The 27,152-nt window shown below is 41.2% G+C and overlaps 1 protein-coding gene across 2 annotated transcripts in view; it reads left to right on the top strand.

Annotated features, from left to right (window-relative positions):
* The window catches only part of LOC118791806 (calpain-3-like), a 125,509-nt gene that overhangs the window by 29,971 nt on the left and 68,386 nt on the right, over nucleotides 1-27,152 (top strand). For both annotated transcript variants that reach the window (XM_036549262.1, XM_036549263.1), the window contains 3 exons: nucleotides 1,059-1,128; nucleotides 24,226-24,344; nucleotides 24,515-24,648. In XM_036549262.1, the coding sequence (XP_036405155.1) occupies nucleotides 1,059-1,128; nucleotides 24,226-24,344; nucleotides 24,515-24,648 (323 nt within the window). The remainder of the gene's footprint in view (nucleotides 1-1,058; nucleotides 1,129-24,225; nucleotides 24,345-24,514; nucleotides 24,649-27,152) is intronic.

The raw sequence follows: 27,152 nt of genomic DNA, 5'->3' as shown, positions 1-27,152 counted from the left end.
AGGAGATGGAATGTGGAGATTGTTGAGTTTACTGATGACCAAATGTCATTGAATAGTATTGAATGCTGAATTGAAGTCTACAAAATTGACCCTGGCATAGTGGCCAGGGGTATCCAGGTGTTGGAGTAGAGTGTGGAGGAGGCATGCCACTGCATCCTCCGTCCCCCTCTTAGCCCTGTAGACAAACTGGAGTGGGTCTAGCTGTGGGCTGACAAATGGGAGGATGGCATTCAGTATCAGTTTCTCAAGACATTTTGTGTAAGTAAGTGCTACTGGTCTGTAGTGATTCGGTTCAGAGGGATGGGGTTTACTCTTAGCATTTATCATGACAAACATTTTAAGTGTGTGAAAATGATAACACACTTCCTTTTATTTAAACAAAATAATAGCATAAGGATAGGATAAGATTTTAGCATGGGGACAAAATTGAAAGTAACTCATTCAGTTAACTCTTTCGCATGTAACTTATTTTATGCTATGTAGCGCGCATGTTACTTTAAATATTTCATTGTTATCATTAGCGTTATTAAGCTTCTCATAGTTCTAACCACCACATTTGGTATACTTTTTAATGTTAAATCTCTGTTTCCTCAAAGCTAACATTAGCTACAATTTTTTCCAACATTGTGTTCCAATCACACTGGTTCACCGTATGCACTAAACGGCTAATCATACTGGTGTGACCGTATGCGGGAAAGGGTTAAATAAGGGTTAAATAACACAAATAACCACAATAATTCAGTTCATTGTAGTAATAATTAAACTAAAACTCTAATAACAATGAGTAAATTCAAGTCACCCCCCCCCCCCACTGTGAAACCATTAAAAGTGTTAAAAATGTGCAACCTTAAATCTTGTAAATCTGGTAATAATTACTACTCAAGCACTAAAAATACTGCATAATTTCCTGAAATGTATGCAAATCTCTAAGATAGTTCTTTGCTGAAATCCAAGGCCTCACCATCAATGATCATGTGATTGGCAATTCGACTAGTAGAAACAATGATTAAAAATATTATTTTGGATTTCTTTCTTAACCATGTCTGTTTCTCCTATAGGAGATCTGTGAAAGCCCCCAGTTCATTTTAGGAGGAGCCAACAGGACTGACATCTGCCAGGGAGACCTGGGTAAGCAGTATCTGAGAAACTTGATATTGCAAAGGCTTGTGATTTATTTAGCAGACAAATCTGATATGGGGCAAATCTGATATTTCTGGCATGAATGCCCTCACAATTTTAATCCCAGCATCAAGACTTGCTTATCTGTAACTGTGCCTGTGACAGTGGTGATTACAACCCAGTCTGTGGCCCATTGTTCTTTTCCTGGAGCTTTCACAAATTTTCCATCTTTCTCAGCAGTGTCCCTCCCTGTTTGCTGCACTGTTTGATCTGACACTAGAATGCCCCCCAGCTTCAGGGTCATATGCTAACATTACAACCTCCAACATATCAATGGCCCAGAAGTGTTATTCTCTAGATATATGGGATGCATTGGTTCTTTTGTGATTTTATTGATTTAGTCACGGCCCAGCATTGGTTGGTTTTATTAATTGTTTGGTATTATTATTGGTATTTGGTATTATTGGTATTATTAATAATTGAATTATTAATAATTCATTTTACATTATTTTGGCAGACATTCTTATTCAGCGTAGCTTACAAAGCAAGTGATGTAATTTTGCCTCACATGAGCAACAGTATAGATACAAGAGACATTAGTAATGCAGAGCAATGTGTAAACGTTACATCATATAAATAGTGAATGACAGGTTACTTTAATGCTGATTATATTTAAGAGACATCCACAGTTGTGTATGGCCAGAGTGTAGTCTTATTCCTGACTCTGTGACCTCAGCTCCAGGTCACTGCATCTGTCATGCATGGCATCTGACTAACAGCCAGGGGGACAAAGGTGTAAAAAGAGAGCTCCAGTAACTTTATCAGGGCACAGACCTCTTGGCATGGCCCCTGCAACAAACAAGTCTGCAGCAGATTAGCTGGGGGAGAGTATATGATAAAAAAGGAAAAAAAGCAAAGAAAACAATGGAAATATATATTATTTAACTGATAACTAATTTCCATACCATTTGCAAGAAAGTGATATAATATGGGTGTCTGAAATGCCATGCCATACATTCAAAACCCAATTATGCTGGCATTTCCAGTTTTGAAGGACAGAGACAGCTGCAACCGCAGGCATGTGTGTTGACAGAGAGACTTAGAAGATGATTTGAGAGACAGGCACCACTGGCCCCTGTCAATCAGAGAATGGGATACCAGGAAGCTGCAGCATGATTTCCAGTCAGCCCTATCTTCATGAATTTCCCAGGGAGGGCTCTGTCAGCAGCTCTTGACCACAGGCCATCTGCCTAATCCTGGTAAAACATACCCATAATTTGCCATCAGATCTCTCCATGCTATTCAAAGACTGTTAAATCTATTAAAGTTCAGTTTATCAGAGTTAAACTTTACTTATTATCTCTGTCTGAAGACAAAGACAAGGAACAACAAGGTTGTCAAGTCTATTCTGTAAAATTTCATGGTCATCAGTCTCATAGGCAGGCCTTGTGCAAGGTCAAGGAGTGCAAGAACAGAGAGAACCATAATTATTTTCACAGTTAGAGTGATTGAAAGTAAAGTGTGAACACAGTTCAACACATTTTGATGAAAATAACAAGAACAATTTTACAATCATTTTGACGTGTGGTAACTGGACTAAATTCCAAATGATGAGTTTGCTTTTAATTTGTGTGGATCTTTTTTTTGCCAAAAGAGGCTGTTTTATTTTACTTTGTGAAATACTCTGTGGGCATCAAAGGGTATCAGATTATTTCCATTCACTAAATTTATCAAAATTTAGGGCTTTTTGTTTTCAAGGGGACCAGTCTCACTCATAATTCCTGTGCTTCGGTTAGTGGGGTGGTTATTGTGTTGTTATGTGCGTGTTATGAAAGACTCGAGTTCCCATAAGTTCCCATGCAGTAGGGCATGTAACGCTACGCAAATGCATAAACGCTAGTTATGGAACCGTGAGTGTTGTTCTGACAGCATTTCCTGAGTAAAGATTCAAAAACTATACCCGCACAAGTCATTTATTGCACATTGTTCATATGGGGCCCAAGGCTCAGACATATCATATCATTCTGTGGATGTATTTTTTTTTATTGATAGACAAACATATATAACACAAAATTATTGATAGATAAACATACAAACATAACAAACATAACATACAACACAAAACATCACTGGGTCTGATAATCTTCAGCCATCATAATAGTAATGATAATAATGATAAATGATAATAATGACGATAACAACAGTAATAATAATAATAATAATAATAATAATAATAATTATTATTATTATTATTGTTGTTATCATTATTATTATTATTATCATTATTATTATTATGGTAAATAACAATACATGATGACAGTAATAACAACAGTAATAATAATGACAACAGTAAGAGTAATAATAATCATCATCATCATTATCATCAACATCAATAATAATAATAATAATAATAGTAGTGATTGTGAATAATAAGTGATAACCGTAACAACAATACTAATAACAGAAATAATAATAATAATAATAATAATAATAATAATAATAATAATGACAGCTGATGAATAGTGGAAATGGATAACCAAAAAAAAAGTAAATAAATAAGGAAGGAAGGAAAGAAAGGAATGCCGGGGGGTCAATCTGTCTGCTAGTTGAGGCTTACGAGGATGGGTTCCCAGGTATCACTGAATTGTTTGGATTGTTTATTGTTTTTAGCTGAGATTCATTTCATTGATATATAGTCTATTAACAGATTGAGCCATTGTGACATTGAGAGTTTGTGCCTGTATTTCCAGTTAAGCAGTATTGTTTTTTTGGCTATGGTCAATGTGATAAGTATGGTTTTGTGATATTTGTGAAGATGACTGATGGGTGTGAGATCTCCTACAAGGCAAAGAGATGGGGATAGTGGAATGCTGTGGCCTAGAAATTTGGAGAGTTCAACTGTTACAGTTTGCCAGAAATTTTGGGTTGCTGTGCATTGCCAAAAAGAGTGATAATAACAATAACAATGTTGAAGGTGCATTGTGGGCAGATATCTGTATCGGCAAAGCCCATGAGGTGCTTTCTGCGATTGGTGATGTGTGTTCTGTGCATTATCTTATACTGGACTGGCTGTAGTCGAGAGTTGTTAGACATGGAGTAGATGTTGCTACATATTTGTTTCCAGACACTGAGATCAGTCTTGATTGTTAAATCTTTTTCCTAGTCTGTAATTGGGATGGATAGTGTTTTTTCTTTTGGTGATGATATGAGTTTATATAGTTGTTATGTCCCAGATGGGTAATGGCGTCCAGGGGTACGTATGGGAAGCAACACAAAAGGAAACAACCAGCCCCTGCTGGCTTGGACAGTGCAGGGGGGCAAAGAAAGCACAGACGTGGAAGCAATGTAGGGGAGCACGATATATTTACAGTATTTACAAGACGATCTACAATGACAAACATTCACAGGAAAAGGGGGGGGGGGGGACAACAGACGGTGCCAAAGAAAAGAACAAAACAAAACAAAAACCAACCCTACATACCTATACAAATCCAATTGAATACAAAAACAAAAGGGGTGGCAGGGCCAAACAAAAACCTACCTACTCTAACTAACTTAACCAAAAAATACACAGGAGCGGCACCCGCCTCTAACCTAACCCTAACACAGCGAACCCTCACACGGGGATCCCCCAGTTTACCTGTCCTCCTCCCACGACAATCGAATGCAACCAAAACCGAGACAACGTTCGGGGGCGACAGTGGCTCAGGAGGTAGAGCAGTTGATTGGGGATTGGAAGGTCCCTGGTTTGAATCTGGCTCATCCTGGCAGAGTGTTGAAGTGTCCTTGAGCAAGACACTGAACCCCCAACAGCTCCCAGTGGCTAGTTGGTAAGCCTGTATATAGCAGCCTCTGCCACTGGTAGGTAGATGTGAGGCATATAACTGTAAAGTGCTTTGAGTACTCAAAATGAGTAGAAAAGCGCTATATAAATGCAGTCCATTTACCATTTACAAGATCCAAAATCGAAGTCAATAAACGATGCAATATCAAAAACACGGTACAGGCAAGTTTGTTAGCAAAAATGATGAACACGACGGATCAAAAAACTGTGAGACAGCACCCCAAGAATCCAGCATCTTTAAATCGGGGCCCCCCTGTTTCTGGTTGGCCGATCCAGAACAAGGAGGCGGGGCGCAGCGTCTCGGGATACCTGCGTCAGGAGAGAGAGCGGAAGAGTAGGGGGGACCGAGACGCAGGCGACCCAGACTCCACACGCCCAGTGCGCCGCACGTAACATAGTTTAGATAAAGGTTTCTTAGATGTTGAAATGGATGCTATGTTTTCTATTAATCATTTTCAAATAGGTGGTGTACGTGGGTGATTCCTTTACTTTTCCATGAGTTAAATATGAAGGGGGTCTTATTGATTAAGAAATCTGGGTTGTTCCAAATTGGTGTGAGTTTGCAGGGATTAAGTGGGTGGTTGGTGATCTTATTGATTTTCCACCAAGCTTCCAGAGTTGTTGAAATGGTGATGGTCTTATAGCAATTATGTTTTTTGATTGATTGGGACAAGAATGGTAGGTCATAACTAATGCTGAGATGTTCACATATTGACTGTTCTATTTCAAGCCAGGGGTCTTGTTGCATGTCTGAATATATCCATATCATTATGTACTGTAACTGATTAGCTAAGAAGTAATGAAAAAAGTTGGGGCATTTAAGCCATTTAAGCTTTTCTGAAGTACTGAGAGTTTAATTTTTGGTTGTTTATTTTTCCAGTAAAATTTTGTGATTATTGAGTTTAGAGTAGAAAACCAATTGGTTGTTGGAAAGACGGGAGTCATTGAAAAAGGATAGTTGATTCTTGGTAGGATTGACATTTTCACTGCAGCTATGCGGCCAGAAAGTGAGAGTGGTAAGTTATTCCATCGGTTTAAATGATTCCCAGTGGTTTTAAGAATTGGCATGAAGTTCAGTTCAAACAACTCTGAAAGGTTGGAGGAAATATCAATGTCGATATATCGAATGTTACCTGTAGAGATATTAAGATTGGGGGACACAGCATTCCACTGGTCCTGGTTGACTGGGAGAAAAATGGATTTTGACCAGTTGATTGAACATTCTGAGATGGTGGAAAATGTCCCAATCAGATTGAAAATAGCTGGAAGTGATGTTAGAGGATTTTGTGTATATAGTAATAGGTCTGCACATAGACTGACCTTATGGGTTGTGTTCAGGGTGATGATACCAATGATCTTGGCAGCTGCTAGGGGTTCAATAAACAGGGCAAATAGTAGGGGTGAGAGTGGACATCCTTGTCTTGTACCCCTGTGAAGTGTAAAACGTTGTGAAATTATACTATTTGTGATTACTGATGCTGTGGATGAGTTGTACAAAATCTTGATCCATTGGATAAATGACTCCCCAAAACCGAATCTTTCTAATGTGGGGAATAAAAATGTCCAGTTAACACGGTCAAATGCTTTTTTGTCTAATGACAAGATAATTGTATTGGTTTTTTTGTTTTTGGCTATACTGATTAGATTGAAAAGGCGGCGCATGTTACTTGATGAATGCCTGCCTTTAATGAAGGTTTGATTGGGGTGTATTATAGAAGGTATGACTGTTTATAATCTCATGGCTAGTGCCTTACTGATGATTTTAATATCTGTGTTAATGACAGATAATGGGCGATAGCTTGAGCAGAGAGTTGGGTCTTTATTAGGTTTAAGGAGGAGTGATATAAGTACTGTGTTCATATGGGGTTGAATGACCGAGGAATTTCTAATTTCAGTGGCCATTTTAATAAACAATGGTGATATTGCTGGCCAGAAATGTTTATAAAATTCTGCTGGGAAACCATCGGCTTCAGGTGCTTTATTATTTGACATTGAAAACAGTGCTTTTTTAAAGTCGTGGTTGATCTAGATTTATTACTTGATTTTTATTTAGCCTGGGGAGTTTGATATTGTCAAAAAGGTTTGAATTGCAGACGGATCACATGTACAGTTGGATTTGTAACGGTTATTATAAAAGGACTGGAAAGTTGCTGAGGTATCATTTGGAGCTGACATGGTATTCCCTTCAGATTTAATGACTGGTATGATCGTTTTATCTTGTTGTCTTTTTAGTTGATTTGCCAGATACTGCCCAGATTTTTCATTTTATTCAAAATGGTTATGCCTGAGTCTCTGTATAAAGAATTGGGTTTTCTTATTTATGATGGTATCAAGTTCATATTTGGCTTCAATGAGTTCTTTACGAAGGTCATCTGATGGATTATCGGCTACTAGCAGAGTAAGCTTACCACCTCTCTGCTCAAGCTTTTTTTCCAAGTCTTGTTCTTTCTTTTTTCTGTGGGTAGAATATGAGATGATTTTTCCTCTTAATACTGCCTTAGCTGTTTCCTATAACAATGTAGATGAGGTTGTTGGGGAGTCATTCAGTTCAATGAAGGATGTTCACTCTTGGATCAGGTATTTATTGAATTCTGAGTCTGTCAGTATTGTTGTGTTAAAGTGCCATGTAGTATGTGGTTTTATAGTGATTTTGTTTATGAGATTGAAGCTGATTGGGGCGTGGTCGGAAATAATAATTGGGTGAATCTTTGCATTTTCTGTCTTAGATATAATAGAATTGCTTATTAAGAAGTAATCAATCCGGGATAGTAAATTGTGGTGTGGAGACTAATGTGGTGGAAAATTTTTGATAAAGTGTATACTCCATATGTAAATTATGAGTATTGCCACTTTCACCCCCCACCCCCCCAGGAAAAAGCAGAGCTTGACGTGGTACAATTAAGCTTGTTACATGGTGGAAATAAGTTATTGACAGCACACATCATAAGCATTGCCAACAGATGTTAGCTTTTGATTTTAACCACAGCTATTGACATATTAACTAAAGTTATTGATATATTACATTAGCTATTTACTTTATCTTTACTGTACATGTGGAGGTCTGGAAGTATATAAGGAAACCAGACAATCTAATATGTTAGCCTTAAATAATACGTATTCTATTATACTTTGTATAGTGGAAAATATTGTATGCATTAAGCACTACTACTGAAAAGTAATTTGATGTGATTCTATGCCTAAATAATGCTGGGGGTTACCCTAGGTCATAATCATTGCATGCAGGCCATTGTAAGACACTGCTAGGGGGGTAATCTTGGGGGCTATTACAGGACAGTGGGTGACCTTGGAGAAGGAACACTGCCTTCAGCATTGGCCCTCCCTGGAAGTCACCCCAGAACCTTCATGCAATATGTTGCTGTTCCATAGTCATGCCAACTTCTCCTATTGGTTCATGGTCTACGCTTATTGTATCTTCTCTCCCTTCACTTCTCCTATTGGTTCGTAGTCTACGCTTATTGTATCTTTTCTCCCTTTGCTTCTCCTATTGGTTTACGGTTTACGCTTATTGTATCCTTTTTCTCTGACTCATAGTCATGCCACCTTCATTTATTGTATCTTCTCCCCCTGACATGCCCCTACAGCGTGTCAGCATGTTTTTGCCTCCTTTTAACATATGCATCCCATTTTAGTTTTATATTTTCTTTTAGGAGTCATACAACTAGAAAATAAGAGCTGATTGCCTGCTTTGGCCTAGCTGACATCTACTGGCAAATGCTAGCAAACTGTATGTGGATTTACTGCAATTTGTCATAGTTGGCCATCATAGTAGTGCTGAGCCAACGACCCCCCTTGGTGGGGTTTAATTCTTCTTTGTCTTGTTCCTGTGGCCCATCTTCTGGGCCATGTCCAGACGGGGCCTAGTTCTTACATTAACCCTTTGCTTTAAAGCCTAACCTTGTAGCTTATGGCACATAGATACAGTATCTGTGTGCCCTCTCACAGTCTGCAGCACCGCTGTCTGCTAACTGAGTTATTTGACCCTTTTTATTATTTAAACGTGGGCCTGGAAATAATGGTTCCAGGCATATATGCTTAAAAATAAAATGAACTCTGTATTATTTAATTATGTTTAAAAATCATATAGGTGTGGAGTGGAATTAATGGGAAATTTCAGAAGTGTTATGTTTAAGAATAATATACAATTGATGACTATGGTGTTTATGGGATTTTCTAGGCAGGGTAAATGTAACAGTTTAAAAATTAAATAATTCAATTCAATTCATTTTTATTTGTATAGCGCTTTTTACAACACAAGTTGTCACAAAGCAGCTTTACATTGTTCCCAGGCCTGAGACCCCCTGAGAGCAAGCCTAAGGCAACAGTGGCAAGGAAAAACTCCCTATCAGGAAGAAACCTTGAGCAGAACCGGGCTCATGGGGGGGCCCATCTGCTTCTGGCCGGCACTGGGCAGATAGAGTTAGAGACAAATTATGCAATGTACTTTAAGACATTTACGATTGACAGACAATAGTAGTTAACAGTAGAGTGATTATAAGAATGTCTCTTAGGATGTCCGGTTCTTGGAACGCAGTGGGTTTTGATGGGCAGGGCAGCAAGGTAGCAGGACTGGAAAACGGGATGAGATGCTTGGGCTACAGCTCCGGACAGGAGCCTGGAGCAGGGATAGGAAGCAAACAGAAAACAGTGGTTAGTGGATGATAAGAATGGCAGGGATGTAGAACAGAGAGGCAGGAGAGGAGGGGCAGAGAAAAAGGTGTGCAACAAGGAAAGACCCCGGCAGGCTAACATTATGGCAGCATACCTAGGGGACGGGAGGTGAGGGACTGGCATAGTCATGAGGGCGACCCTAAGACAGTCAACACCAGATCACAGCACAGGGTCCATGAAAGCAATGACCACTTAGTCCACCAGAGACTCTATGATCCACGCCAGCACCAGGCCATGTCCCTCAGCTGAAGGATTTACTATATAGATATGTTTTGAGCCTAGACTTAAAGGTGGAGAGAGAGTCTGTTCCCCGAATCTCAGAGGGTAAGCTGTTCCACAGAAGAGGGGCTTGATAGGAAAAGGCTCTACCACCTACAGTAGTTTTGCCCACTCTTGGAATGGTGAGAAGCCCGGCATTTTGGGAGCGAAGGGCTCTCTGCGGAAGATATGGATGAAGAAGGTCCTTAAGATAGGGGGGGCAAGCCCATTTAAAGCCTTAAATGTGAGTAAGAGTATTTTAAAAACGATCTGGTATTTAATAGGTAGCCAATGGAGAGAAGCCAGAACTGGGGTGATGTGCTCAAAGCGTTTAGCTTTAGTTAAGATTCGAGCGGCTGCATTTTGTACCAGCTGAAGGGGTTTAATGAGATGTTTGCACATCCTGACAAGAGGGCATTACAGTAGTCTAATCTGGATGTTACAAATTAGTTTTTCAGCATCGTTAATTGATACGATTTTCCTGATTTTAGCAATATTTCTCAGATGGAAGAAGGCAGTCCTAGAGGTGTTAGTTATGTGAGTTTCAAAGGAGAGCTCGGGATCAATAACAACACCAAGGTCTTTGATGGTTGCACTCGGGGCAAGGGAGACACCATCAAGGTCCAGTGTAAAATGAGTGAGTTTGCTCCTGATTGAATTTTGGCCTATGACTAATATTTCGGTTTTGTTCGGGTTAAGGAGGAGAAAGTTTCGGGCCATCCAATTCTTTACATCTGTTAGGCAGGCCTCCATGTTTGAAATATTCAGAGGGACATCGGGTTTGACTGATATGTATAACTGGGTGTCATCCGCGTAACAGTGGAAATTAATGTCATGTTTACGGATGATATCGCCAAGAGGCAACATGTATAATGAGAAGAGCAGAGGTCCAAGCACAGATCCTTGAGGTATACCATATCTGACTCTGGAACGAGCGGAGGATTCGTTGTTGATGGAGACAAACTGATATCGTTCTGATAGATAAGACCTAAACCAAGATAGGGCCTGTCCACTTATGCCAACCAGGTTTTCGAGGCGGTTGAGGAGGATACAATGATCGATGGTATCAAAGGCTGCACTTAGGTCTAGCAGCACAAGAAGTGAGATACAGCCATTGTCACAGGAGAGTAGAAGGTCGTTGAGCACTTTCAGGAGAGCGGTTTCCGTACTGTGGTGAGGCCTAAATCCAGACTGGAAAACTTCCAAAATGTTGTTAGAGTGTAAAAAGGCACAGAGTTGCTTTGATACTGCTTTTTCCAGAATTTTTGAGAGGAATGGAAGGTTCGAGATAGGCCTATAGTTTGACAGGTCATTGGGATGAAGATTAGGCTTTTTCAGAATAGGCTTGATAACTGCTACTTTGAAGGGCTGAGGTACGTGTCCAGACATAAGAGAGGCGTTGGTAAGATTTAATAGCGGCGTGCCAATTGCAGGCAGTAGCTGTTTTAGGAAGCCAGTTGGTATGGGGTCAAGTTGGCTGGTACATTTATTAGATGAATTGATAAGAGAAGAAAAGTCGCTAAATTCAATGGGTATAAAAGAGTCAAAGCACGAGGTGGGCCTAATAGACATGCCTACATAATCTGGAACGGGACTGGCCAGGCAGGAGGCAGAAGTTGATGAGAATTTTTGTATTGTGTCTCTTATCTTTAAGATTTTACTATCAAAGAAGTTCATGAAGTCATTGCTACTATAAATTGCTGATATGGTAGGGTTAACTGATGCAGGACTCTTGGTTAATCTGGCGATAGTGCTCAACAGGTACCTAGGATTGTCCTTGTTTCTCTCAATAACGGTAGAGAAATATTTGGATCTGGTAGCTGTAAGGGCATGCTTGTAAGTTAGGAGACTTTCCTTCCACGCCAGGAGAAAAACCTGTAATTTGGTGGAGCGCCATTTTCTTTCGAGTTTTCACGTAGCTTGTTTGAGAGCACGAGTATGGTCGTTATACCAAGGTGCTAGCTTCTTGTCTGTGATTTTCTTCCTTTTGAGGGGAGCAACGGCATCCAGAGTTTTATGCAAAGTAGAGTCGATACTGTCCGCGAATAGATTAATTTCAGTTGAGCTAGGCCTTGAACATAAACTAGAGGAGATTTCGTTTCGCAGGTAGTATGATGTAGGGAGCTCGTCGATAAAGGCATTTGCTGTAAGAGAGCAAAGCGTGCGCCTGGAAGAAAATCTAGGCTCCGAGTATGTGAAGCACGTTAGTAGTAAATTGAAAGAGATGAGATAGTGGTCGGATAACACAGGATTGTGTGGCATAATTTCCACCTGGTTAATGTCTGCTCCATATGTGAGGACCAAATCAAGAGTATGGTTGCGGTAATGTGTGGGTTTGTCCACAGCTTGATAGAGTCCAATGGATTCGATGATGGACAAAAATGCTGTTCTGAACGGGTCATGTTCATTATCCATATGGACATTAAAGTCGCCTACTATTACAGCTTTTTCTATATTGACAACCAGGTCAGATAGAAAATTGGCAAATTCCGATAAGAAAACACTGTAAGGGCCAGGTGGCCTGTAAACTATAACAAGGGTAAATAGCTGAAATGCAGTCTTGTCAGGATGTGCAAAGCTAAGTACTAATAGTTCAAATGAATGGAAGTTATAGCCAGGTTTAAGGGTGGCACAGAGTTTGGAGCTGTGTACAGCAGCAACGCCGCCACCTCTACCAGTAGGTCGAGGGACCTGGTGATTACAATAACTGGGAGGAGTTGATTCGTTGAGAGCAACAAAGTCATTAGGTTTAAGCCATGTTTCAGTCAGGCATAAGATAACTGGTGATCAGTAATCAGTTTATTAATAAAGCTTTAGGTTGTAGCGATCTGATATTTATTAACCCAATCTTAAGGACCATTTGTCTACAGGTAGTACTTTCAGGTTTGTCAGACTTAATTTTTATCAAATTATCAGCACAAATGCCCCTACTGGATGTTTTTAAGAAGTTTGGGACGGAGGGTCGTGGAACAGACACTGTCTCTATGGGATTTTTAAGCGGTGGTTCCAGGGAAAAAGCAGACATCTGTATAGGACAGAAAGTCTGCTGCCTGGCCTTGGCCCTGATAAGTCAAGGTTTAGAGGAATTCAGACTATGATCCATGTTTCTAGAGATGATAGCTGCACCCTCCCTCGAGGGGTGGATGCCATCTCGTTTTAAAAGACCAGGCCTCCCCCAAAACTTGTGCCAATTATCTATAAAACCCCCGTTGTTAGAGGGGCACCATTCAGACAACCAACGATTAAGTGACATTAATCTGCTATAGATCTCGTCACCGCGCCGCATGGGGATGGGGCCAGAGAAAATTACTGAATCCGACATTTGTTTAGCAATCCTGCACACCGATTTAATAGTTAACTTTGTTACTTCCGATTGCCTCATGCGAACATCGTTAGCGCCGACGTGAATAACAATTTTTGAATATTTCGCTTTACTTTTACCTTTAGCTTTAGCCAGCACTTTCAAATTGGCTTCAATGTCGGAAACTCTGGCTCCAGGAATGCAATTGACTATGGTCGTTGGTGTCTCTACATTCACGTTTCTAAGAATAGGATTGCCAATAATCAGGGCTCTTTTAACAGGTTTCTCAGCAGGTGTGTTACTGAGGGGGGAGAACCTGTTGGAAACGTGAACCGCGGGTTGGTGGTGCACCGGGGGCTTGCGCTTGCGTCTATTTTCCCGAACCGTAACCCACTCGCCTTGCTGCAAAGGCTCTGCCGGGGTTAAACTAGGGGAAAGGCTAATTGACGCATCCGGTACTGAAAAGGATTCGATAAACTTTTCACTTGCTTTAATCTCGTATAAGGTGCGGATGCGTGCTTCTAATTCTGCTACCTTCTCCGTCAACCTAGCGTTAAGCTCGCATTTAACACAGGTGAAGTTGGTAGTAATGGCGGAGAAGGAATAACTAAACATGTTGCACACAGAGCAGGGGAGACAGCGAGGGGAAGGAGAGCTAAGGATTGGAGAAACAGAGCTGCGAGAAGCCATCGTACGTAACTAGTGGCTACTTACGTCTGTAGTTTTTGCGAGGGTGTCGAAATCGGCGAGTACTCCGGGTTTGGGTCCTGGCTGGGTCCTAACCGATCGGCGTCTTGCGTCTGGCGTTCGGGGAACGAGCAACAGGAAGTGCGGAGCACGAAACAGGTGAGGAGCAGCAGGTAGCAAGCGAGAGCGTCTGGAGCGAGGGTGGTGGCGATGGTGTATCAAATGGAAGATGGGGTGATCTTGAAGGAGGAGCCTGGGAGGAGTTGGAAGTTGGGGTCTGAGATAGGAGGAGTGAGAAAAGGCATAAAGGATGGATGTAGGCTGAGGGGAGGGCGGAGTGATTGGGGAGTGTTTGTGAATGTATACACACCGCATATACACCTGTTGCTCCGCGGACCAACCCGGTTTACTGTATGTGATTGATCACCATATGCAATAAACCAAACAACCATGATTACATCAGACTCTGTGAGGACTTATTATTTTCCGGAAGGCATCAAAATGTGGAGGAAGACCCTCGGTCCATTTGGCCCAGACCAGGGGGATATCCACCACACTAATAAGTATATTTTCTGCTAGTGGGGTTATGTAGTCGCCAGTTATCACTGAGACCAAAGTCATTTATGTATTGTTGTAATGTTTCTGTGGATTTCATTGGTCTGGAGAATTTTGTAGAATTTTGTAGTGTAGTGTTTGAACGGTCGAGGTTCAAGTTCCTGTTCCTGTATTGAAATCACCTCCAAGGATGATAGTTGTATCAGAGAAGTTCATAAGCTGAGAGAAAAAACTGTGGAAAAATGTGAGGTTGTCCTCATTGGGTGCAAATATGTTTGCTATTGTTAACTTGACATCTCCGATGGAACCATTTATTATTATGTAACGTCCTTCACGGTCTGCTTGTCAGGGCTCAGGCAGGGACTCAGACAGACAGAGGCAGAGGATGCACAGGTATTTATTTCAGTCCACCGGGGTAGTCCAAAAAACGGGGTCAAACAGGCGATGTCAAAAACCCAGGCAGGCAGAGCAAACGGTACAAAGTTGGATCCGAAAAGCGAGGTCGAGACACAGGCAGGGTAAACAAAACTGGCAGGCACGGTACAGAATCAGATCCAAAGTCGTGGTTGGGAAACAGGCAAGATCAAAAAACAGGCAGGCAGAATGATAACTCAGGAGATTGCTGTTTGCGACACAGAATAACTGGGACGGACTGGCAACAAGCTTGGAAACAGACGGGGTCTGAATGCACACGCTAACAAGCAAACCAGACACAGGTGAACAAGCGGGCAGATGAAACAGATGAGCAATCAAGCCACAGGCGGAGAAACAAGGGGCAGGGCAGGCAAACGAGAGCACAGAAAACAAAAGCACATGGCCGGGAAAACAAAAACAAACCGGTTATGAAGCTTCAGTATTGACACTGCTGTGACTGAATTGTTAGTGTAAGGTGTGTTTTTGTTGATTAATATTGGCACACCTCTTTTCTTAGAGGTATAAGATGCTGCAAATACTTGGTTAACCCATTGATTTTTTAATTTTTCATAGTCTGAATTAATGAGGTGTGTTTCTTGCAATAGACAGATGTCTCCTTTAAGGTTTTGAAGGGGAGTGAGTGTTTTGACTCTCTTTGCCAAGTTAACACCCCTGACATTCCAACTTATATACTTTGTTGAAGACATTGGATAGGTTTACTCTATATCATTGGTAGTAGAATCAATAAATACAAAAAAGAAATAGAGTGAATAATAAATATTACCATGTTTAGAACTAACATTTTGAAGTGTTGTTATTATTGTCATTGCCATCATACTCACAATCACTATCACCCATAACATCAAAGATAATTTTATAAGTATCATTATGCATCATTAATTGCAGAAATGTCAATGGAAACACCATACTACAGTGCACAGTGCATCCATGAGCTTTACTGTAGGAGTAAGAAATGATGAGAGGTGAAGCAGGCACTTGAGCATAAACTCCAAATATGTGTGATGTTAACATATAACAAAGAAAACGGACATTCAGTTTATATACAGACACAGAATCAGACTGAAAAACATTAGTTGTACATGTAATGTTCTTTTCCATTAGAAAAGCCACAGAGTAATCTTGAGATCACGGAATAGTTGGCTGTCAATGTTCAATTTATCCACAGTGATTGGGGCTCTTTTCCCTTCTGCTCGATGCACTTTTAGAATGGGATAAAGCCTCTTGCGGCATTCGTTTATTTTGCGAGGGAATTGATCGTTGAGGCCATAGCGAGTTCCTTTTTCCTGCCTTTCACCAGCTCCTTTTGTTGATAATGTTCAAACTTTGCAATGATGGGCCGAGGCCCTCTCTTTGCTGTGACTCCAAGGCGATGAGCCCGGTGAAAAGTTGTGAACAGTATTAGGGGGAAGCTTTAGTTCAGTTCACATGAAATCTTTAATTGTTTATCGGGTTTTTGGATTTATTTTCAGGGATCCCAGAGAAAATCAGATTATCACGCATGCTGCGCGTTTGTATGTCCAATATGGTCTTATTTTCAATTCAATTCAATTCAATTCATTTTTATTTGTATAGCGCTTTTTACAACACAAGTTGTCACAAAGCAGCTTTACATTGTTCTCAGGCCTGAGACCCCCTGAGAGCAAGCCTAAGGCAACAGTCGCAAGGAAAAACTCCCTATCAGGAAGAAACCTTGAGCAGAACCGGGCTCATGGGGGGGCCCATCTGCTTCTGGCCGGCACTGGGCAGATAGAACAATAGTAGTTAAATCAATAGTAGTTATCATTCTGCCTTGTTATTTTCTTTAACAATATTGTCCATTTCCTAAGTTAAGGTTTCAACAGTGTTTTTCAAGCACTCATTATCTCTTTTTAAGTCCTTGATTTCTTTGTGATTAAATTCAAGACCGCAGAGTCTTGCATCAATAGAATGAAGCACACTAACCTCTGGTATCAGGGGGTTTAAGTCCTCGGTGTCAGTGGAGGATTCCCAGTAGTGTTTCTTGGGTTTCCCATTCTTTGATGAGCCGTTTGTGCGCTGGTTGGGCTTCTGTTGGGCTGGTTGGGCATCTCACACAGATTGCTATGGTATCCGTCAATGAAGTTTTCAATTTCCTCCACGGTTGATGTTGAGTGAGGACCACCATCAATTTTTAAAGAAAAGAGAGGTTTGTATTCCTTGAAATGGAAAACTCACATAAATTGAAAAACGCACCTGTGTGAACGACTGGCTACACCGTCATGGCTGATCTCACTGTCTGCACGTGATTCTCAGAGTTTGCGCATTGCCTTCCTCCCTTTTGTAATGGAGGTATTGATTAGGGCATCAACCATTCTGTGGATGTAGATGGGTATGTGGTTAGAAGTTCACTAAGGGAGAGAGTCCAGATTACCAGAGAGAAGACAGGTGCAGATTTTATGGGGAGAGCACAGGGACCTTAGCACTAGTCACCAGGTCCAAATCCACTGCCATCAAGCAACAGGTGTCGGTCATGATCTGTTGTGTCAGATGCAATTTAAGGTGAAAGGTCAAGGATAGAGGATCTTCTCAGGTAGGCTTGCAGCTTTCACCTGCGATGGCACAGCAGGATTGGTTCCATGTTGATACATGAAAATGTAGAATAATGTAAGGGTTTGTAGAACAACTGATGAGTAAATACACATAACATAGTGATCTCATCAGATTTTATGCTGTTTCATTCATGTTAATGTGTCCTGATGTGTGGTTCTGTACCTCTCTAATAATACAATGGATGATGTTGTTGATTGCCTTACACCTTTAGGAGGTTGAACACAAAATATTTTAATTGGCAGTGCATATCATAGTCGGCAGGCCAACACCAGGAAATGTGCTTAAAAAACACTTTTGATGGCATTCTTTGTTAAAAGTTGGCAACCATGCTAGAAGTTATCAGTGGGCTCTGAGTTTCCAGAATCCACTGGTTGCCAAAATGCCAAAATCAAATTTATATTCTAAGGTCAAATTTGAAGGTCAAAAGGTCAAAAAAAAAAATATTCATGGTTCGTCTTTTTGGGGGGGCTCTACTTTCATGGGATTCTTTTTAAAAAGTTGGCAACCATGCTAGAAGTTATTGGTTGGGTCTGAGGTTCCAGAATCCAGTGGTTGCCAAAATCAAATTTAGAATTTAAGGTCAAATTTGAAGGTCAAAAGTTAAAAAACAATAGATAAATGTTATCGTTCCTCTCTTTGGGGGGCTCTGTTTTCATGCTAATCTTTTTAAAAAGTTGGCAACCATGCTAGATGTCATGAGGGTGCTCTGAGGTTCCAGAATCCACTGGTTGCCAAAATCAAATGTATAATTTAAGGTCAAATTTGAAGGTCAAAAGATACAAAACGATAAATAAATGTTATGGTTCGCCTCTTTGGGGGGCTCTATTTTCATGCTAATCTTTTTAAAAAGTTGGCAATCATGCTAGTTGTTATTATTGGGTTCTGAGGTTACATAATCCAGTGGTTGCCAACATCATATTTTGAGTTGGTGGAGATACTCTTGTCCTTCATCCGTGCCAATCGTGATGGGGACTGGTTACTTCATCTTGCTTCGTTTGAAGCAATGCTACCATGGCTGACCATCTACGACCATCTCAATTATGCACGGTGGGGTCCTGTCTACCTTGCTGACATGAAGGGGCTCCCAAAGACTGCACCAGACGTTTACAAAGAGTTCTTGGCCGGGAATTTTGTTGTGAAACGGCATAGTGGAAGATTCAACCAAGTTCCAGTAGACCAGGCTACAGAATGGGTGAATAAGGTCTGCAAATTATCCAACGGGATAATTGGAATCACCAAGAATGACACGGCGAGAGACAGTTTTTGCACAACCTGGTCTGAGAGGTCCCGGATTTCAGAGGACACGATGCAGCTATTCAGCCTATGCAATGAAGACAAAGAGGACAACTTCTCAACTAGGAAGGATGGCCTTCCATCTAAACGGAAACAGGACTGGGATGCTGTAGCAAAACTTGAAGCCCAGTTTCAGCGGTTTAAGGTGTTTGCAGAATATAAAACAGAAGCCACAGACACTACAAAGCTGAGGTCACTGACAACCAACGACATAGCCACAGATGAAGTAACCACAGATCTCCTGACTGCAGAAAGAAAAGAGATGGAACTCGTGAAACAGAATGTAAAGGAGAGATTAGTTGAGAAGACAGTTCCTTTCTTTGCTAGCCAGAAACATCAGAGGTCGAAGACATTTGCAACACTATATGAAGTTCCTGTTCAGGATAAGAAGCAGAAGGCCAGCAAGACAATCAAAGCAGACAGACAACTGATGCAGAGACTGTTCAATGCGGCACAAGCTGGGCGTGCAGTCAATCTCCCCAAAGTATTGGAGCATGAATTATCATTTGTGCCACTTAGTCTGGCAAACACTGAACAAAAAATGAACAGCACCCAAAAGTCTGCATTGCTCTCTCTGCTGACCAAGGATCTTGGTGTAGAGACAGTCAAGGGAACACCAGAGACCACAGGAAAAACATACATTATCATAGATGGCCATGCATTGATTCAGTCACTGGGAAACCCATCCAAATGCAAGACATTTGGTGACTATGCCAACTACTTTCAAAAGAATGTGATGATGGAGTTCAGTGGCAGAGTGTCCAGGATTGATGTGGTGTTTGACCAGTACAGACTCCTGTCTATCAAATCAGCTACAAGGAGCAAAAGAGCTGGTCAAAAGAGACTGATTCGTAAGGTGATCGATCGGGATGATCTTCAACTTCCCCAAGTCTGGAAGAACTTCATTGCACTTGATGAGAACAAGGAGGACCTTGCAATGTTCCTTAGTGCCAGACTCGCCAGACCAAGTGAGACAAACAAAGAGATTGTTGTTGGTGGAAGCACCCCCAGTGGATTTTCCACGACACGTGGAATTATTCATGGTTTACAGGCAAACCATGAGGAGGCTGACACACGCATCATCCTACATATGCTGGAAGCAATTAATGCTGGGTACGAGAACATCATTGTGAAGTGCCGTGATACTGATGTTCTCCTTCTGCTTCTTTACTTCACTAGGGACCAAGTCTGCAAGGTGTGGATGATGAGTGGGACTTCCAAGGAACATGAGTGCTACCCAGTACATCTTATCAATGACAGTCTACCTCAGGTAGTAGTGGATAATGTACTCGGCTTCCATGCCCTAACTGGTTGCGATACTGTCTCCTCATTTGCTGGACATGGGAAGAAGTCATGTTGGACGGTGTACTTGCAATACCCAGAACTGTTACATGGTGTTGGTCGGGATGGGCCTCAAGGTGACGTTGAGGAATTTTTGTGTCATCTGTACAAAGCACCATGCACATCTTCAGGTATTGACAGGGCTAGACATGACTTGTTTCAAAAAGGCAAAAAAGCTATGGAAATGTTACCACCAACAAGTGATGCATTGGCATTGCATCTCGCACGTGCAAATCATCAGGCAAAGGTATGGCTGCAGTCTGACAAGGTAGATGTTAGTGAAACCCCTGAGGAGACGGGAGGTTGGAAGGTTGTAGACCAACAGTTGGTAGTTGTGTGGCTTAGGAAACCTCCTGTTCCAAGTAGTTGCTTGGAACTGGTTACTTGTGGTTGTAGAACCAAATGCCGTACACATGCCTGCACTTGCCTTAAGAATGGACAGCCCTGTATACCTGCATGTGGTTGTGATGCTGATGGATGTCTTAACACTGCAGGGATGGAACATGAGACAGCCTACTTGTAACACAGCAACAACTAGAAAAGCACTCAGGGAGCGCAGATCTCCGCCAAGGCAATATGGCTCGCTGACCCACAAATTTGAGATGGTGTTACGGATCAACACCAAAATTTAATCAGCTGTTCATTGTCCCAATACCCACATTGTCTCTAAATTTCATCCAAATCTGTGCAGCACTTTTTGAGTTATCTTGCAAACAAACAGATAAACATAAAAACGTTTTGTATTATTCATACCATAAAGGAGTAATGGCCATATAAACTCTAAATATCCAAATCAAATTAATCAATATATTTGAAATTTCTATCCTTCATGCACTAATTATCCAATATTTATTTTTAAAAAGTTTATATTTTATGAAAGTACATCACAAAATAGAAAAAACTTGAAATTTGACCTCAATTGACCTTTTGACCTCAATATTTGACCTTGAAGGTCAAGTTCCATGTTGGCAACCGGGTTATTCTGAAACCTTAATCCATGCTGATAACTTCTGGCATGGTTGCCAACTTTTAACAAAAAATGCCATCAAAAGTTTTTTTAAGGGTCTTGGCCTGCCGACTATAATGCGTAAATCGCATTTAATGTGAAACACGATCTCACGGAAGTGATGTTGCAGTTTTATGACCTCTCACCCAACCAAAAAACAGCTACAGTAAGCAGGAAATGCCCCCTTCAGCGATGCTAGTAAAAAACGGGTGCATTCCTTTGCTCTCTCTCTTGCTGCGTATGTCCGAAGACGACGGACATACTCTCTTTCTGCGTGCGTCCGAAAAAGACGGACGTATCGCTCACTCTGTCCCGAAGGCCGCACCACGCAGACGGGACACGGAAAGCAGATGCTCCAAGCTAGCGACGAATTACTAGCGGAGATCAATAACGCAAGAGCTGAGTTTCAGCGCCAGCGATCAGAGCAGCGCGAACTTGTTACTAGCCAGAGACAAAGGTGCGACCGGATCCACCTCAACGCGTCTCCCGAAAGAAACCCTCATCCAGACTGAACCAGACCAGCCCTGGCTCCCCGACGACGGAAACGCCAGCGAAACTATCCACAGAACCGCAAGAATGGAACCTCATTTCATGAGCTACAGTAGGCTATAACCCTGGGCATAGGACTTTGCATAGCGAAACACCCGATTGTTAGCTACATTGATGAATGTTGTACATCCGTGTGTTTCAGATCATTATGATCATTATGTAACTAGCCGTGTTTCATTGTACCTAACTGATTGTCACACACTATTCACCGCACAGCGTTAGTTAAGATACCACACAGAGACGTAGGGTGTTTGCATGCGTATCGTTTTACTAACACCCGGTACCTCCTTTAATCCGCACAGAATAACCCCGCGGTTATCATTCGTCCGAACATATCCTGTACCAAACAGACGTTATGTTCGTTCACACATGCACATGGGCAACTCAAACTCGCCGCCACACGCATGTTCCTTTGTTCTCTTTGAACACGTGTGTTCAGCGTGCACGCGCAGCACAAGCGCCACTCAGAACAAAGGAACACACACACATACGCTCATACACTTGCACAAGACATTCACGCAAATGTACACATTAGTGTAAATACGTACACGTGCTCCATTTACTGTACATACATGTGCCTTCCGACTCTGATTTTGTATTTCAATAAATGCCTTATTTTTCCAAGGTTGTGTGTTGTTATATTACAGGTGGAATGAATATCGCCAACCTCTGCCGATCAGAATTCTAAAGACCTTCACCTCTTAGTTGAATCAACAGTGTTGTTTTTTTAGTTAGCTAAATAGATAATATTGTGATTTGATTAAGATTAGATTATTGATGTGGTAATTTCGATTATGATTATTAATAGTTTAGTATATTTTATGAGACTGATATACGAAACGAATTTGAGACTGATATTTTATTTTAACCACTATGGTAGACACCATATTCTGTATGGCGCCTCCATGTGTTTATTTTAATTATCACCAACATAATTGGTACCTCATGTAAGGATATTCCTTACACGTAAGTGGTACCCCTCTCTAATTGTAGGCATTGTCCCTACATAATTGGCATTGCCCCTGTGAGGAAGACTAACTTCCCCCTACAAATGTATAAAAGTAACCTCAAACCTGCACTGTTGCACTGTTAAATCTCTCACTGTTAAATGATACAAATATGCTCAAAATAAAGATAACTTGAGGATATTTTTGGAAAGACCAGTTTCTTGACTTTCGCCAAGCAAGTAAATGCCAGACATGACAGATGACACCAACAAGAAGGCTCTTGAAGCATTGTACATGGTGACTTACAGAGTGGGCATACCCCACACCATAGGATGAGCTACTGCAGACATGACAGATGATGATGATGGAAAAGGCCAAGAGAGCAGCACAGATGGCAAATTTTATCAAACATCACCGTCTGATGCCTTATAATGACTCGGTGAGTTAGTGGATTCAAATCAGCAATTTTTGCTTTACAACTGGATGACCGCGACTATTTTAAACATGGATGATAACATCAACAGTGATTTACAAACTTGCCTTGCAAGAGTTCTTGTCAGCCAGCCAGCTTGATCTGGCAGATTGTGCCAGACATTAAAGAGCATCTCACACAGCAAAACCTGTATCTTCAGTCCTTTCTTGTGCTGTCCTGATGCCCTTGCTTATTATCTCCCAATATCTGAGAAATTAATTGAGATCGCTGCAAATGTTTTAAAATGGAATACCAACACAAACCACTGGCAGACTTCTGGATAAATGTATATACAAATTATCTAGGGCTTTCAGACAGTGCTGCCAGGTGCTTTTGCCATTTGTAACCACATACCTCTGTAAATGAGATTTTCTGCTCTAAATGCACTGAAATCAAAGCACAGACTTAGACTGTCAGTTAAGAGCATCTTAAAGCTGAAAATGTCACCCATCCCACCTAACATCGAAACACCCCACTGCAACAAGCAAGGCCACTCATCACCATGGAAATTGATCATTATCATCTGTAAAAGCTATCTGAGCTCTTTAAATACTGTTTGCAAATACTGACAATTAGCCCACATGTAATATAAATATATATATTTTTTATTTCCACCTCAATTGCATTGTATAAGGTGAGACCCAACAAATTTCCTGGAGGAGGTAAACAGAGAACATGTTGCAGTGAAAAGGGATACTCAGTTTAGAAATGCTTGAGAACCACCAACCATGATATCTCATTGCACTGAATTGAAATGCTAGCAATCTACAAAAAAAGCAGATATTTTTTTAAGTAATTGTATCAGCTTACGTACTCTTTCTATCTAAATTTACCTCACCCTTTCAGATTGACAGCTAGCCTAGAAGTTTTGAGTTACAAAAGTAGAAAATATGACACAGGGATTTATTGTTTAATGGTCTAATTGGTCTTTGTCCCTGAGTTGGGAAGCTGAGCAGCTGTGTGTCTGTCCTCCCGGGAAGTTCTCCCTGCAGCTCACAGCTATCTGCTGAGAAGAACTTGCGCAAAGCTAGATTGCAAGAAAATTCTAAATTACTGGGTCAATTCTTGAAAAAATGCTTTGCACATAACAATAAAACCTTTCTAGACCCATAATTCAGTTATTGGAGTTTTGAAAATGTTTGTTATGAATAACCTCTTCAGGTGATTGCTGGCTGCTGGCTGCCATTGCCTCCTTGACACTGAATGAGAAGTTGCTTTACAGAGTCATCCCTGCAGACCAGAGCTTCACAGAGAACTATGCAGGCATTTTCCACTTCCAGGTGAGAAACACATCCCCATATGTAGTGTGCCCTTGGGCTTCTTAGTAAAACACACTGTCAACTTCCTTGAGGATGTAATGGTCTAATAATAGGACTATGCCTCTTACTTTCCATTTAACCACCATCTCTCCTCTCTTTCCTCCTAATCATACTTTTGCTGTGTCCCACAGTTCTGGCGCTATGGCAACTGGGTAGATGTTGTAATAGATGACCGAATCCCCACATTCAATAACCAATTGGTTTTTACCAAGTCAGCCAAGCGGAATGAATTCTGGAGTGCTCTCCTGGAGAAGGCCTATGCTAAGTAAGAGTGCTCCTTCCTCTCCTTGTTTCATTTTGCTGTCTATACATTTTTGTGTTACAAACTTGTACATTGTTTTAAATACTGAAAATCGTTTTAGTTTAATGGTCTGAAACAACACTATGGTTTGTGAAAGCATCAAAGGTTTCTGTCAGAAGGGAGATAAATGCTTGACATGGTTTAATACAAAAACAGACAAATACAGTTCTGGTCAACATTATTGCCCCCCCTGTATTTTGAGTACATAATGTACAATATCTCCTAAAAAAGTGTGTAGTGAAACAGCTTTGGTTGATATACACTCACATGTTTCATAGAGTTCATAGAGTTGCCATGGCAATGTGATATTATTACGTCGCACATAGCTATAAGCATTCAAAAGCAGTTTCATGTGAAATATAAATCCCAACTTATAAACAGCTATCAGCTAAAATACTTTTTTGCTAATTGCAGCACCCCCTAGAGGCCAAATGCCACCAAATTCCTTGTACATCCCCCCAGTGGGTTCATGAGTCCATGTACTAAGTTTGGTTTTGACATGTGAAAGCGTTGCAGAGATATGAGCTCACTTCCTGTTTGGCGGCTTCGCCGCGGATTTCGATTGGCTTTGTTGGGCAAACACTTTTGAAAATTAAAAATCCATTTGATAACTTTTGTGAGCATTAGTCTGAAGATCACGTATGCCAAATTTGGTGAAGATTGGACAAAATTTGTGACCTGTGAAACTTTTTTCATGTTTTCAAAAAATCCAATATGGCGGAAAATGCAACATGGCGGAAATTGACGTCATATGGCGTGTTGAACTCGGCATGACCCAAGGATTCCAACAGTACCTCATTTTTGAATATTGGACAAACGGTTCAAAAGTTACATGTGTAAATGCAGGTCCAACTTTGACCTGTTGGTGGCGCTAGAGCGCTCGTGGTGCAGATATGAAACTTGGTCAAAAGAATCAAGGGAGGGTCCCGAATCAGTGTGCCAAATTTCACAACTTTTTACCAGACGGTTCTATGGGCTGCCATAGACTTCAATGACGGAAGAAAGAGGTGTAGTAATGATAATAAATATAGCTGCAAGCAGTAATGAGGGGGCCAAGCAGCAAAGCAGACCAAAGTTGCCATGGCAATGTGATGTTATTACATCATGCATAACTATAAGCATTCACAAGCAGTTTCATGTGAAATATAAATCCCAGCTTATGAACAGTTATCAGCTAAAATACTTTTTTGTTAATAACAGCGCCCCCTAGAAGCAAAATACCACCATTTCATGTGCATCCCCCCAATGGGGTCTCAAGTCCATGTACCAAGTTTTGATTGGCTGTGTTGGGTGAACACTTTCGAAAAGTGAAAAAAATCCATTCAATAACTTTCGTGAGGATTGGTCTGAAGATCATGTGTGCCAAATTTGACCTGTGAAACTTTTTTCGTGTTTTTGAAAAAATCCAATATGGCGGCCAGATTGAATAGGTTGACATCACAAGTTCACGTTTCAGCCTTGGAAACTCCCCCAGTACTATCAGGCACAGCTAGTATGTTTTAAATCCCAGTAATTCGCTTCGCTGCTTAGCCCCCAAAAAGAAAAGGTAGAAACACAATGGGTGCCTCTCAGCTTTGCTGCTTGGCCTCCAAATATAGCTGCAAGCAGCAATGAAGGGGCCAAGCACCTCAGGGCCACCAGGTAGACAACTAATGAGAGCAACCCCTGACCAAGACACCAATCCATCACAGGCTGAACAGACACATTGACACCCACTCTTACACTCACACCTATGGGCCTAATAGCATCTCCAATTGACATTACCTGAATGTGTTTGGACTGTGGCAGAAAAACCAGAATACCCAGAGGAAAGCCACATGAACACAGGGACAAGGTACAAACTGAATGCAGATGCACCCCGAACTTGAAACCTCCATATTGTTAGGCAGTACTGCTACCCATTTGCACCACCGCACTGCCCCCCACTACATATATGTCAAGCTTAAACATAAGCAGTGCCATGAAATGCAGTGTGCCTTCTTGGGACATTGCAATGAGAAGTGCCAACGCTGTTGGAGGAGTGCTATTTTTGGGTATTTGAAAAAATCTAAAATCATGGGAAAAATGGCAGAGAACATACCATATTAGCTGAATATAATAAAATGTCCCTGATTAGAAAAGGACCCCTCATTTTTTAAAACCTTTTTTTGGCAAAAGACTTTCTGAAGATCAAATCTTATTTATTTAAAGAAATCATTTCATTTGATACCACCAGGCTTCTAAATAGCTTCATACCCCAGGCTATGAAGATCATGAACACTCTTGCCCCCCCCAACCCCCTCACTGAACCATTAATCCCCCCATAGGACCAGACAGACACTATTCTCCACTACTGCAATCCATTTCGTGCTGTACCTGGCACTTTTTGTACAGACAAAAAAAACATTTATTGACAGTGCATGCTGCTATTCCCCTCCAACTATACCATAAAGACATGCCGCCATAGAGTCATGCTGCTATTCCCCTCC

Source organism: Megalops cyprinoides, chromosome 17 (genome assembly GCF_013368585.1).
Source record: "Megalops cyprinoides isolate fMegCyp1 chromosome 17, fMegCyp1.pri, whole genome shotgun sequence".
NCBI classification, from domain to species: Eukaryota; Metazoa; Chordata; class Actinopteri; order Elopiformes; family Megalopidae; genus Megalops; species Megalops cyprinoides.
Note: the sequence above shows the minus strand (reverse complement) of the source record. Positions and strands in the feature narration are given on the sequence as shown.